Source organism: Physeter macrocephalus, unplaced genomic scaffold, assembly GCF_002837175.3.
Source record: "Physeter macrocephalus isolate SW-GA unplaced genomic scaffold, ASM283717v5 random_1752, whole genome shotgun sequence".
In the NCBI taxonomy this organism is placed as follows: domain Eukaryota; kingdom Metazoa; phylum Chordata; class Mammalia; order Artiodactyla; family Physeteridae; genus Physeter; species Physeter macrocephalus.
Genome location: NW_021146278.1, coordinates 1 through 14,210, shown reverse-complemented (window position 1 = coordinate 14,210; position 14,210 = coordinate 1). Strand labels below are relative to the sequence as shown.

At 53.4% G+C, this 14,210-nt stretch overlaps 1 protein-coding gene across 1 annotated transcript; it reads right to left on the bottom strand.

Moving 5' to 3' along the window:
* Positions 1-1,371: 1,371 nt before the first annotated feature.
* LOC102983735 (iduronate 2-sulfatase) lies at positions 1,372-14,153 on the bottom strand. Its single transcript, XM_028486481.2, has 5 exons — positions 13,934-14,153; positions 12,258-12,428; positions 6,908-7,034; positions 4,968-5,141; positions 1,372-1,941 (listed from the first exon to the last, which is right to left on the bottom strand). The coding sequence occupies exons 1-5, from the start codon at positions 14,006-14,008 to the stop codon at positions 1,469-1,471; spliced, it is 1,020 nt and encodes a 339-aa protein (XP_028342282.1). The 5' UTR covers positions 14,009-14,153; the 3' UTR covers positions 1,372-1,468.
* Between the last annotated feature and the right edge of the window lie 57 nt (positions 14,154-14,210).

Below are 14,210 nucleotides of genomic sequence, written 5' to 3'. Positions count from 1 at the left end.
CACTTAATCGCTTAGAAGACTGTTGTGTTACCATATATGCCTCCACTGCAGGCTAATTAGTAAAACAAAAAACAAAAAAACAAAACACAGTATTTGAAATTTTACTGATTTGAAGTAATCTTATAATATCTTGCCTTTTTGTTTACAATTTAACACAGTGCAGTAACTTAATTTGCCGTACTTTGTTTCACGACTATTTAAATACCAAAGCAGCACTTGTAAACAAAGAATTACTAAAAGTTACTTTGATACAGGACTACATTAGATGTTTATTAAGAGAGTGCTTGACTCTTCTGGTGACTACTGATAATTGATCAACTTCAACGTGTTGTGAATATGACCTGTGAATATTCCATCATTTTTAAGATGACGTAGGCTAAGCTTATTACTACCACCTGCCTTTCTGGTTCCTTTCATATTTAGGGAATATAGAACCACATTCTGGGGGATTAGAAATCACCTAATATTATATTAATGAAAAGTTTTCACTGTTCTCAAAATAATTTAGAATTTAATAAAATTAATGTTGTCTTTAATCAGCACGTAAAAAGTAGACTACTTCCTGTCTCCTGGATAAATGGATGTCTGCAACCAACCATCTCTAGAGAGGGAGAACACTAATGGTTTTGGATGACTCAATTCATGGATACAGTTATGCCTGTAACTATTTTCCACTGTGAATAAAGATGCCTTTTAATAGATGCCTTTGGGTTCAAAGGTCATATTACTTGCTAACAAATTATTATCTGGGCCAGAAAAGTCTCTGAAAAATTTTAACTGAACTTCTCATACATCTCATGCCTCTAGTTTAGTGAGCATTATTTATTATTTGATGTAGAAATTCCATATTAATCACCTCATGCATATCTTATTTTTGGATTTGAAAATTTGCGATCTTAGAAAAACTGAAGCTAGACTTTAAGGCCCTGGCATCTAGCATTATTATTTAACTTTACATTTTAAAAAGAAACCTAGATTACGTGTTGATATAATATTTTGAATATATTGGGCTAAATAAGATATATTATTAAATTATAAACAAAAGAACTAGGAACTTTGTGTCAAACCTAATTTGACACGTGGTTACTTTTTGAAATGCACGAAATTTCACAAATACTTAAAGTATTTCTTGAGTACAGTGTTATGTTCAGTTATTATGGTCTTGATAGCTCAAGTTATGACAATTTTAGTTTGCTCAACTCTGTACTTACTCATTCAACAAATAAGCTATGACTGTTCCCCAAAAAAGGAAAGAAGAGGTTCAGCCCAGTCTAATTACCAATTATAAAGACAAATCCAAAGTTTCGGCTGTTACGTGTTCTTAGGCCAAATTGTTGACGCATGTTTTGACTGCCTACCCCTGGGGTTGCTTCCAATATTACAGGTAATCACGACATAACCAGTGTAATTCCTTCTCTCGCCAGCTGGACGGGAGAGCGTGACGTATGCCCTCTGCGGTTGGCAGAACTCAAGGCGTCAAAGGTCGGGGAAGGGCTCCGCCTTGGGAGTCATTATACATATTGTGATCCTGCCAAGGGTCAGAAGCTACAAAATACAGCTCCCCTGCATGGACGTCTGAAAAGTTAGCCAGAAATTCCCGGGGACTGAAGCCAACCCACACGGTATACCTATAGTCTACGGTGCGTATGGAATAGCCCATGACCTTTATATCTTTTAAACTCGGCTTGTCAGAATTCCACTGAGGACAGTCTGCAGGCCGGGGGTACTGGCTATAGGCCACCAACTCACGGGGATTACCACGGACGTACGGATCTTCTTCCGAGTCACGGACCTGAAAATGCTTCAGAAGGTTCCGGCCTTCGCGGCACAGCTCCACGTGAAACGAGGGGATGGGGCATCGAGGAGGGACGCGCAGCCCTGCGAGTCCCGCGAGCGTGGGGAAGAGAGAGAGCAGTTCCACGAGGTCCCCGGCTTGCCGGCCTGAAAGAGGAAGCAGCCCGGCGGAGGGGGTTACAGCGCGGAAGCCTGCTGCAGCCAGGCAGCGCGAGCAGAGTGCGCGCCCAGGCCCTACACGCCGACTTCTGCTCTTTTACAGCATTTATTCTTAGCCCGAGAGTTTTAGGAACGAAGCCGACTCGGCACCTCATCCGATAGCAGGGCACTTCTAAACACGATTTGAACTTAGGACCCACCAGTGCTTAAGTGATTCGGGCAAGGGTCATCGGTGGAGGCCCAGACCGCTGGGGAGGAGTCTGTTGAGGACAGGCTATTCCGAGCCTCATAGTATCACCCCGCGGATCACTCCTTTTTGGAAGTCTGCACTTGATCCGTCGCCCTTTTATTGTTGTAAAATACACACGACATAAAGTTTACCACCTTACCCATTTTTTAGTGTCCGGGTCGGTGGCATTAAGTACAGCCCCACCATCCATCGCAGAACTCTCTTCACCTTGCACAACTCCCCGTCGCCCCCCGCCCCAGCTCCTGGCACCCACCCTGCTACTTTCTGTCTCTATGTGTTGACTACTCTAGGCGCGTGCGTGCGGACACATCTAGAGTATGTGTCCTTTTGTGCCTGGCTTCTGTCACTTAGCATCATGTCTTCAGAGAGTCCACCCACGTCGTAGCACGTGTCAGAGTTTCCTTCCCTTTAAGGCTGAATGATATCCCACTGTATGGACGCGCCACGTTTTGCTTATTCATTCATCTGTCAATAGACACTCGGGTTGCTCCCACCTTTTGGCTATTAATTAACGCTATGAACATTCTTCTACACGTTTTTCTTTGAATGCCTGCTTTCAGTTCTGTGGGCTATATACCTAGGAGTGGAACTGCCGAGCCACACGGCCATTCTATGTTTAACCTTTTGAGGAACCACCAAACTCTTTTCCACAGCGACTGTACCGTTTTACGTTCCCACCGGCAATGTCCGAGGGCTCCAATTTCTCCACACCCTTGCCAGTACTGTTGTTTGCTGTTTGTTTTGATAACAGCCGTTCTAATGTGTGTGAAACGGTACCTCATTATGGGTGATTTATCTTTAAAGTCTAAATCCTACGCTTTATATTGACTCCTGTTAAAATTTATTGTGACCTTGGGCCATCATTCTAGCCTTTCTGGACCTTTAAGCGCTTGCTCTACACGGCTCAATTTTATTTCTGACGCATTTGGTTTGTAAGTAAAATAAAAAGAAAAAAGGTGAAGAAAGCTTTTTTAAAAGATACCTTTACAAGGGCAAGACCTGGCTGACACAACCAACCGCCTTAACCAGGCCGTCAAGCTTGGCATCACTAATAATGGCCCAGGCCGCCATGAAGTGCCCCCGATGGGGTACGGCTTGAGCCACAGCCTCACACGTGTGCACGCGTCTGAAGCGTCGGCCCTGCATCTAGTCCCGAGGAAGCAATCAGACAAATCCAGGCTGTGGGTCGTTGTGCAAGACAGCCGGCCCGGACGCTTGAAAGACACGAGGTCAGGGAGATGCGGGGTCCCAGAGGACGACAGGCCTTGTTGGCCACTGTAAGGACTTTTTACTCAGACTTGACCCAGGAGCGTAGGAGGCCCCAGAGCAGGGCTGTGACACCACCTGACTTGGGTTTTATCAGGCTCACTGTGGCTGTTAAAATCAGGAACACTGAGGAAAAACTCCAGGGATCAAGGTCACCAGCAAGGAGAGTTTAGCAAGAGACGGTGGCAGTGTGGCCCACGGTGGTGGGGGATGTGGTGTGGACATATTCTGAATGGAGAGTGACAGGCTTGCTGACACACCACGAATCGCGTACAGACTATGACAGAAAAAGACAGGGGCCGATGGCCCCATGGTTCTGTGGCCTGGGCGACTACTGCCATTTCCTGAGACGGGGAAGAGCGTCAAAAGAAAGGCTTAAGGTCAAATGTTCAGCTTTGGGCACATTAGACTGGCCAACTGGGACAGGCTGTTGGAAATCCAAGTGCAAAGATCAGGGAAGACATACCGGCTAGAGACAAAATTTGGAAATAAGCAGGATGACAGTGCAGTTACATCGATTTACAACCTGAACACTTCCCAACTGAAGTTTCAAAAAGGATTCTCAACCTGTCAGGAGATTTCTCCCAGCAAATAAAGGGCTATAATCATGTCCTGACACTGTTTAACAGTCTTATCAATGACAAGAAAGACGACAGTGCATGCAGCACACAGAAATCAAATGTGTGGAAAATAAAATTGGGCCGTAGAAAACAAACTCGGGAGGATCCAGAAAGGCCAGAATGATGGGCCAGAACCAAGAAAAATTTAAACAAGAATCAATAGAAAGTGCAGGATTTAGACATTAACAAGATGGATTAAATGCAGAAGTCCCGAAAGGGGGCAACCCGGTTTAGTAGAGTTCACAGCGAAAGCACTCCAAAAAGAGCAAATGCCACCTGAAGTACACGACTCATCTCTGCGCTGAGCAGATCGAGTCAGGAGACAACTCACAGAGAACCCACACGGGTCGACCCCCGTGGCAGGGATGGCCATCTTGCGCAAGTGATGTTTCCGGAAGTGCTTTCTCAAACTGGAGCTTTTCGGAAGACAAAGACCAGGATAACCACGGGCCTGACGCTACCTGGAGAGGACCAGCTTGGGAGGACTGGGACACGGAGGTCAAAGTAAACTTGCCCTTCACTCCTGGGGACGACGGCAAAAGCCAGAAGCACTGATTTGACAGAGCCGGTGCTTCAGCGGATGGAGATGCTGCCGAGCGGAGTCCCGGCCAGAAGTGAGCAGGTAACGGACTTGTGCTCACCGGTAAGCAGGCAGCCCCTGCCCCAGTGGAGTCTGCTACCCCCTCCTCTGAGCTCAGAGCACACTGCCGTCACCTCTACGACAGCCCTCCCCATCCTGGGGGTGCCAGCTGCTCCTCTGTCCCGCCCCCCTCCAAGCCCCTGTGCACAGGGGCCATACTCGTTAGCTCTGGGCCTGCCACTCCCCTTCCGCGCGCAGGAAGGCCAGGTCAAGCAGCATCACTCCTCAATTTTCGTACCTGGCTCCACTGATTCTGAGATGGAATCAAAAGGGTCGAGGTATGGGAAAAGCTTGTCGCCTGCCGCCGGAAGCGGAGCCGTCCTTCCCGGAACATAGAACACCAGGGGCACGCGAGTAGTGACGTCAAAATTGCTGTATTTGGCCCATTCTCCGTGTTCGCCTAGAGCCCACCCTGGTTCATAAAAAGCACACAGAATGACAGAAAGAGAATAATCACCTCGTGGCTGGCTCATTTCAGTTAGACACCATTTCATTCCCTGTTGTTAAAGCCAGAGGAAGCAAAACCTGATCATCCAGAGGGTGTGTACCACCAAAACAGGAGCTGTGAAACTGTGGCACAATTGCTCAACTTTAAAAATTAGTATCTTTTTCAATTTTTAAGACATACCAGAGACCAAGAAAATGTAACTTCTGATTCCAGACCCTTAACCTTGATTAAAAAAACACCCCCAGCCCTCATTTAAAGCAAAAGATAGCTTGAATACCCCAAGATGGAACTTGGCAATCACTTCATGTTTGAGTGCCCTTTTTGATATAAAAAATATAAAAGAGACTGTATGTTGAGTATTTCGTATTAAAAAAAAAAAGCCAAACTACAAAAAGCTGCTGTGCATGGGTTCAAGAAGGCTTCTGTGGTTCGGACGCAGGCAGTCCCAGGAGGGCCCTTTGAGAAGGGCCATTTGTAATCAGCTATAGCTGCCTCCGAGCCAAAGCGAGCTTCGGGTGACCCTGCCTTCACGGGGGTGCAGTGGACTGCGGAAGCGCTGGTGGAGAAAACCGGGCGCTGAGAAGAAGGTCCGGAAGGGGATGGCAGATCATTAGGCAAACGGTGAAAAATTACACCTCCACACTTAACAAAACAATACGGGTCTTTACAAGGTGCAAGGTAGGCCTGTGAGAAATGACAAGGAGAACTGTCTGTGCCATTAAGTGGAAAAAACAAGCCAGGGAACAAAACGGGACACAAGCACAATCAGTCCTGCCACGTTCCACGACGATACGTTACGCACATACACGCTCACGACGTATAGCCCCGTGTATATGCACGACTGAAGGCAGGCGGATGGACCCCCGATCTGTCAGCACCAGTTAGCTCTGGGCAGGTGGGATAAAGGGCAGGGTGCTCGGGCCCTACGCGATGTGCTCTGTATACTTCTCTCTTGTTACAGTGAGCACATGCTATGATCGAACACTGTCCCACTTCATATTCGACGATATTAGAGAACTGTTTCCTGTTTCTAGGTAGGATGACAGCAGTGTGGTTAAACTTCAAAAGAGCCAAATTTGTTAGAAATACTGTTCAGAAAACTGCACCACCTGAGACTGGCTTCAAAACAATTTGGGGGTGAGGGAGGATAACTGGGGCTCACTGGCCTCAAACACACCCTGGCAAAAATTAAAAAGAATTTTTTAAAAAAGATGTTTCCACTTTTGGAAAAAGTGAGAAACTGCCTAGGAGAGACACAGAATTGTGAACCCCAGGCTCCTGCAAGAGAGGACAGCGGGGCTGGGGGTGGAAGGGGTAAGTCGGGTCTGAGGGCCTTGCTGGGCTCTGCCAGGATTGTTCTGGATCTTTGTAAGAGAAAGTAAAAGTCCTCCAACCCTCTAGGTTAGAAATGGGTTAAATGGGGCTCCCCACACAAATGGACGGCTCCCGCTGAGCTCACCAAGAAACCACAGTTACTACAAGGTCCCCCCACCCACCCAGCTCCATCACCCAAGCCCCCGAGATGCTTCTTTGACCCAAAAGAGGGCCCGCCTCCATGGAGAGAAGTCCCGGGACTAACAAGGTGGCCAGAAAAGCACCCAAGACTCCAGACTCAGGGCACTGCTGATTCGCAAAGGAGAATACACACCTATTTCAGGCAGTCTAGGAAAGTTCTCCCAGAAAAGGTCAGATGCTTTGAGCGCCTCAGCCGGGCATTTCGAAACGCTTACCGTGATCCGACGTGAGCACCACAACCGTGCTGCCCGCCAGCTGAAGAGCGTCCAGAGCGCTCAAAAGGTGGCCAACCTGCGTGTCCAAGTACGAAACACAGGCGAAGTAGCTCTGGCGGATTTTCCGCTGCAATTTAAAGAATAAGAATAAAAACGAGAGTGACTGCCAGTGAAAGTGCTCGCCTGAGCGCCGCTCCCGAGCCCCAGCCCTCGGGTGCCCTTGATGACCTTCTGAGCCAAAACGGAACACTCGACTCCCTGTCATCTCACCACCCCGCCCCCCCTGTACAGCCACAGCGAAACCCACACGTCCACGAGGAGGATTCCTTGCTAAGCAAATCAGTTTTCACTTTAGGGCACGGATCACAGCACACGGATGTGCCACTTACTATTCCTTTCTGTCTCCTTCACATACTCCTGCGGGCCCCAGGAGACAACCGTGTGCACAGAAACTGACTCCTCAGCCTTCCAAGGTCTGCTGAGGGTCACACCAAAGATACCACATAGCTGTATTCATTTCCTGGGCCGCTCCTGACACACTTGGTGGCTTAAAACAACAGGAACAGATCGCCTCCCAGTTCTGGCAGCCAGCAGTCCGAACTCAAGGTGTCGGCACAGCCTCTCTGAAGGCCCCAGGGGAGGAACGTTCTAGCTTCTGGTGGTGGCCACAATCCTTGGCGCTTCTTCTCACAAGGACCCCAGCCATACTGGGTCAGGGGCCACCCCACGGCAGCATGACCTCATCCTGACCAGTCACACCTGCAATGACCCTATTTCCAAACAAGGCCACATTCTGAGGCTCCGGGGGTCAGGACTTCCACGGATCTTTCTGAGGGACGCAACTCAACTCTAACAACGGCCGTGAGTGGGCCTCTCCCCTGAGCTCTTCGTAACCCAGCAGACGGCAGCCGCTGCCCTCACAGCCTGTGGCTGGCACGCGCGCCTCCTTCCCAACAAACTGCCCGCAGGCAGGAGAACGGCGGCGGAGGAGGCAGAGCAGCACACCCTCCACGGACCCTCAACCCCAGAGCGGCTTCCGGAGCAGACAGGCTCCGTGAAAGAGCCACGGCCTCTGCTGGGCTGACTCTTCCCCCGCCTCGCTCACAAATCCCAAAGAAAAAGATGAGTCCCCTACCCCTGCCACAGGGGAGAAGCGAGGGAGCGGCCAAGCGATCAGACCAGCCCCAGCTTCCACGTGTCCCAGCTGGTCCTGTCAGCCGGACCCGCGGTGAGAACAGTCATGAGACTCGCCCCCTCCCCAGGTGGTGAAAACAATGGATATCCATCTAACCTTCTAGAAGGATTATGCTGAACCCTGGCTACTTCTACCTTCTGGTAGATAAAAGTCTCCCGTCTGTAACTTGGGGAACCTCGGTCCTCCTGGGGACAGAAGACAGCTGTCAGGATGGCTGTGTACTAGTCAAGGGGACGCCTTCCTTCCTGTGCGGGCCCCTGGAGACAGGAGAAGCAGCAGATGTGGTCGTCAACCTCACCGAGCCACCCGTCCGGCGAGGACAGGCATGGAGACAAGAAAACGTGCGTTACCGGCGGGGCCCAGGGACGAGCCTGGAGAACGAGCCCTGGAGTCGCCTGGGGAAAGCGGGGGAGGCGTCACAGAGGAGTTAGCATTTGAGGAGACGAGCTGGCGGTCAGACAAGCGGGGGTCGGATGCCCCAAGCAGGGGCTGCAGAGCGTGGAACAGCGTGGAGTCACCGCAGGCCAGGGCACGTTTTGGGCCAGCAAGCTGGCCAGTGTGGCTGGAGAGTCACATGGGAGGGCCGGGGAGCAGGACAGGACGCTGAAAAGGCAGGTCACGGCCAGATGGCGCGGACCCAGAGGGTCCATCCAAGGAGTGGAGGTCTCGGGTTGGAGGCCAACGAAGGCACCAAGGTCACCCGAGGAGAGGAAGTGACACAGTCCGGGCCGCAGGTGAATGAGGGTCCGCCACCGAGAGCCCGGAGCAGACGCCAGGGGCTCGAGGGGAACCAGCGCTAGATCAGCGCTGCGCGCACGGGGCAGGCTCCGCGGCCGCTCGTTGAAGCGACAAACCAAGACCAGAGCACTGCGGTGGTCCGCAGAGTCATGCCGGAGGAGCAAGAGGAATTTAGGGAGATGGGGTAGGAGCGGGGGAGGGGAAGGAGCAAGCAGGGAAAGGAACTGAGGACTCCAAGGGGAGCTCCAGGTTTCTCGTCAGGCTGGCAGCGCGATTCAACGGCACGGAGGGGGCGGGGGGCACAGGAGGAGGAGGAGGGGGAGAAAAGGAAGAGCAGCAATGGTGGTGCAGCCACACGGGGCCTCTAGCAACCAGTGGACAGACAGACGGACACGTCTGGAATCAGGAGGGTGGGGCTGGAGAGGTTGTTCCGGGGCTCATCCACAGCAGGCTCGGCGGGCAGGGCTGGGGACGAAGAGCATAAACAACACACGGGGTGGGGGGGCCTGGGCTTGACCCCGGAGAGAGAGCAGCACCTCCTCAGTGGCAGACACAGAACGAGGGGCCTGCCCTGGGGACTGCAGTGGAGGGGGCCCAGGAGGCTTGGCAAGGAAGCCCAGGAAGCAGACATTTCCAGAAGGCGTAGCTCTCTCAACAGTGAGAGGGCAGCAGGGATTCAGGGAAGGTCAGGACCCACAAGGATGCATTTTATTTGCCAGCGAGATCAGGGCTGACCCAGATGAGAGGACGCTTAGTGGGATGGGGAGGCAGAAGAGGTGGACGAAGAACGAAAGGACAGTGAGGCCACAGACGCAGCCAGAACAGAGCACGTCGCGCTCATTCTCCCGTGGAGGACGGGTGAAGGAGCAGGAAGGGGAAGAAACAGGCAGGGGCCAGGGAGGCGGCACTTCTGAAGATGGGACGCATGGCAGCGGACGTAGAGGCTGGATGGAAGTTGGGAGGAGAGGCAAGGAGGGGGAACGGGGTAGGGAGGGCCCGAGCCCCTGCTGCTCTTCTTCTGAGACCAGCGAGAAGGCCGCAAACTCAGCACACAGGCACGCACAATTCTGGCTACAAGTGAGGGACGTTATTTACAGCTCCCGTTTACCGAGTACCTGCCGGGTGCCATCTGATCCTCCGAACCACCCCAGAAGGTGAGCATTACCACTTCCATCTTACACAGGAGGACTCCAAGGCTCCGAGAGGTTGGTTAACTTGCCTAGAGACACACAGCTGGCAAGGGGCACAGCCAGAATGTGTACCCACGTTCAGCCTGTGCCTTCCCCTTCCTCAGACTGCTAACCAGCCTCTGCCTCTGAAACAGGAAGTACAGTCATCTGCTGAGAGATGGGGCAGAAGGGCGGGGGGGCGGGGGGGTGAGTGGTGAGGGTTCAGAGCAGCTGCAGAGGGCAAGAGGGAGCCGAGCAGAGGACGCGGGCTTGAGAGTGGACAGGGTGGCCGGACTGTCCTGTGGTCAGGGTACTGCAGTCAGGACGAGGCTAGAGGGACGCGCGTGCTCAGGAGCTGGCGGGAGGAGTGAGTGACCGGCCACGGGGCCTCAGCAAAGCCCAGAGGGGAGCTGGACACGGGGGAGAGGGGGCCGCACACCAGCGATCCCCGCATGGCCCCAGGCTCACGCACGCGGCACTGAGTTAGAGGGCTGACGGCTGAAGGGGGCACAGAACCCAGAGGCTCAAGACCCTGAGCTGCAGGCAGGTGATGAGCAGGGCCAAGTGCAAGGTGAGTGTGGGGCGGGGATCAGCACACGAGTACACCAGGGAGGTCCTCTGGGTCACACTGTGAACCTGTGCGTCCAACTGGGCAGCTACACCGCCAGTGGGCGTGGTGAGAGGAGGGGCTGAGACAATCGGGAAGGCACCCTCGCCGTGCAGCCGACACTGTCCTAGACATCCCAGACGTTCACTGTGGTCCCCACTGAAAACCTCCAGAGCAGCAGCCATCACGGAAAACCTTCCCCCACCTTGGGTCGATTTTGCAGATAAGGACACCGAGGCTCAGGGAGATAGGATAACTCGCCAGCAGCCATGCAGCTGGGGCGGGGTAACTGGAATTCAAACCTAGACTGGTCAGAGCCAAGGAAACAAAGGCGGGGGCTCTGGCATCACACCTCCCGGGGGCGCTCCTCCGCAGTAACCGCGTGATCTGGGCAAGTCTCTAGTGTCCTCACCTGGACAACAGAGACAGCAGGCCCCCCGCTAGGGTCCCACGGGGACCAAAGAGCACACAAAATGCTGAGCGCCCTTGCTGGTGTGCGGTCCAAAATTTACAGGGTCATCGGGAGTGACTGTCACTAACGCAACGTCCAGGCGCAGCCTCGGAGCTGCAACTCCCGCAAACCTCGCTCTCAGAACCCCTGTGAGGGGAAGTAGGAACCCAACAGACCGACGGGCCCGCTGCTTCTCAAACTCTCACCACTGCCACCCGAGACGCAGGGACGCGCAGCCCTCCTCGCCCAAACCCTTGCCGGCCGAACACAGGGGCCAGAGAGCAAGAGACACCTGGGCAGTCTGTGTGGTTTGGTTTTGTCTCGACACGTACCCTACGGCAGCGGTTCTCAAACTTCTGCCTGCATTAGAATCACCAGGTGTGTGTTTCTGGAAATGCAGGTTCTCGGGCCCCACCCCCAGCCTCCCACTCCCTGTGTCTGAGTGGGACCAGGATGCCGTGCTTCTAACAAGCCCTTGTGGGGATTCTGACGCAGGCAGCCCAGGAAGCGCTGTGAAAACGCTGTCCTCTTCCTTCCCCTGTAGACGGGATGCTGGAGTGTTCACGTGCTAACAGAAAGGCAGGGCTGCGTGCGGAACATTCCGGAAAGAGTGTTGCTCAGCGTGCGCTCTGCATGCCAGGGAGAGCGGGGCTGGCGAGTCACCCCCACGTCGCGGCAAACGGACCCCAGACACTGCAGCTGGATGGCGCTGGCCGTGTTGGTGTCCCAGCTCCCTCTGTGCCAAGGCCCCGCTCACCAAGCCACGTCCCGAGAGTAATGGATGCCCGTGTCGGCTTTCCCACAGGGGACCCACCAGGACCAGCAAACTGAGAGTTCTGGGTGGCACAGGAGTCGCCAACCACCCTACACCTGACAGACTGTCACCTGGATTCAACAGCATCTCCTGTCAGTTAGTGAGGGTCACCCAGGGCTTCTCCCCATGCCGGGCCCGCAGCCCGCGAGTCCCCAGATCTCCAGATGCCCCCTTCTTTGGAAGCGGAGACGCTGAAGGGGAGACTCTCTATCCACCCAACACATTCGCCCCAACCCCGGCGCTCCACAGGCCGCCTCACACAGAGAAAGTTCTCAGTAAGACACAAGGGATGGAGCATGTCCACTGAGAAAAGCACCATCACTCGTGACACCAAGCCATAAGTGCCCAATACTTCCCCCAAATCCGTCCTTGATACCTGAAAGTCGGCGGGAATCGGGCCATAGGGCACGCTGAGGTTTAAGGCTTGGACATCCTCCCGCCACCTGATATCCATCCAGGGGTTGTAGGCCACGGGAGGGAGGCCGGCAGGGACCTGGGGATCAGGAGCCAGGGTGATGTTCTCCAAGGGATACAGCTTCTGAAATTCCTTGGGGGAAAAGCACACAAAGCCACCAGGCTGTCACTCTTCTGGCAAAGGCACAAGGCTGGGCCTCTACTGGTGTTTACGCTGCCTCTTCTCTAAGCCTGTGATGCGTTTACACAAGTATCTCCCCCACTTGAAAGTCACTCTCACGAGACGCCAGTGGTAATGAAATCATTCGACTGGTTTCCTACAAACCGAGCAGCGACAGCTCTCTTCCCTCATAGAGACCGATGCCCTCCTCGTCCTGTCGCCACCTCCCCTCCAACTAGAAAAGGTGTGCCGAGGTGTGGCCAGTTCCCCAAATCACCCTCACGCTCAGAAATTCACTGGGAGAGCACACAGGAGTCCGCACCCAGCCCTACTCATGGCTGCAATGACTGCAGCGAAAGGATACCAGCCCCAGTCAGCAAAGGGGATTGTCACAGGGGGTATCTGGGGGAAACCAGGCACAGGCTGCCAGAGTCCTCCCCCGGTGAAATCACACAGCAGGCGCGCAATTCCACCAGCAACAAGCTGTGTGACAGCATGTGTACAACGCTGCTGCCAGGGAAGCAGGGGCTCGTGAAAGCCTCAGCACCCAGGATTTTCACTGGGGCTGGTCACGCACGCACCCTCTGCCTGCACAGATCAAAATCCCGGACTCGAAGCAGGAAAGGAGGGGTTTCCGTGAACAGTTCAGGCCTAGGGAGCCACGTGGCAGTTCTGGGAATGGTGGGAACACTCCCGAGATCCAGGTTCCCAGAGGCCAGGCCAAGGGCCAACCTCACGAGCAGGCCTTTCAACGGATCACAGTCAGGCCTGCTAGGTTAACTCCTTCCGCACAAGAGACAGAAGTTGGTCTCACTCCATCAAGGGGGCTGACAGCTCCTGCTAGGAAGGCAAGATCCCCTGGGCCAATCAAAGCGCGACACTCACAGCATCAAAGAGCACGTCTCTGGTCTCCACGCCCATCGCAAGTGACGGGCGTGCTTTGCAAAGTCAAAAGGGTGGGCTGCTCAGGCCCGGGGAAAACGTGATAGGAAAAAACTGAAAAACACTCTGAAAAAGAAGAGGCTACATACTCTAAACGATACACACACAAGTGCAGGATTCGAGCCTCTAACAAGCCACGTGGTGCCCTGTGTTTCAGGGCTCAGGGGGAAAGGCAGTTACTGAAGAGGGCTTCACGTCTCCTGGAATTGTGTACCAAGGACCGCCATTTACTGCAGGCTTCGGTGGCCAGCTCTGCATCCCTTCTCCGTGATGACTCACCAGCCAACCCAACATTACTCACTGACTTCTAGGGAAAAAGCCTCCAGTGGAGGAAGTAGAAGCCAAGCGTTTCTAACAAGATTCTTACGTGTCCTAAGTCTACTTCTTAGCCTTGACCTCTGAAACCCATCTTCATACCACTGAGTATACTAGTGCCATCAGGCGTCCCTGGTGACCAGGGACAGCAGGACGTGGCCTCCTTCACTATGACACGGCTGTCACAGCTGTGCTGGATCAGCCCTCAGCCAGCTCTTCACCTTGGGGTATCTGAAGGGGATGTGCGGCTTATGATAGCCCACAGCCAGGAAGAAAGGACTGGCAGATGTTTTCATCTTTCCCAACAACCGTATGGCTTGCTCGGTGCTCTGCTTGTCAGGCAGGGTGCCCTCGGGCACATCTGCCACATCCACAGGGCACAGAAGGTTGGCATGGAGTTCTCCGTCTGGTCCCCTACAGGTCTTTCAAAACAAAACATACAAAGTCAGCTTTTTAAATGCAAGAAATAGAAGTCATGAAAGTTCCACACAATGGATT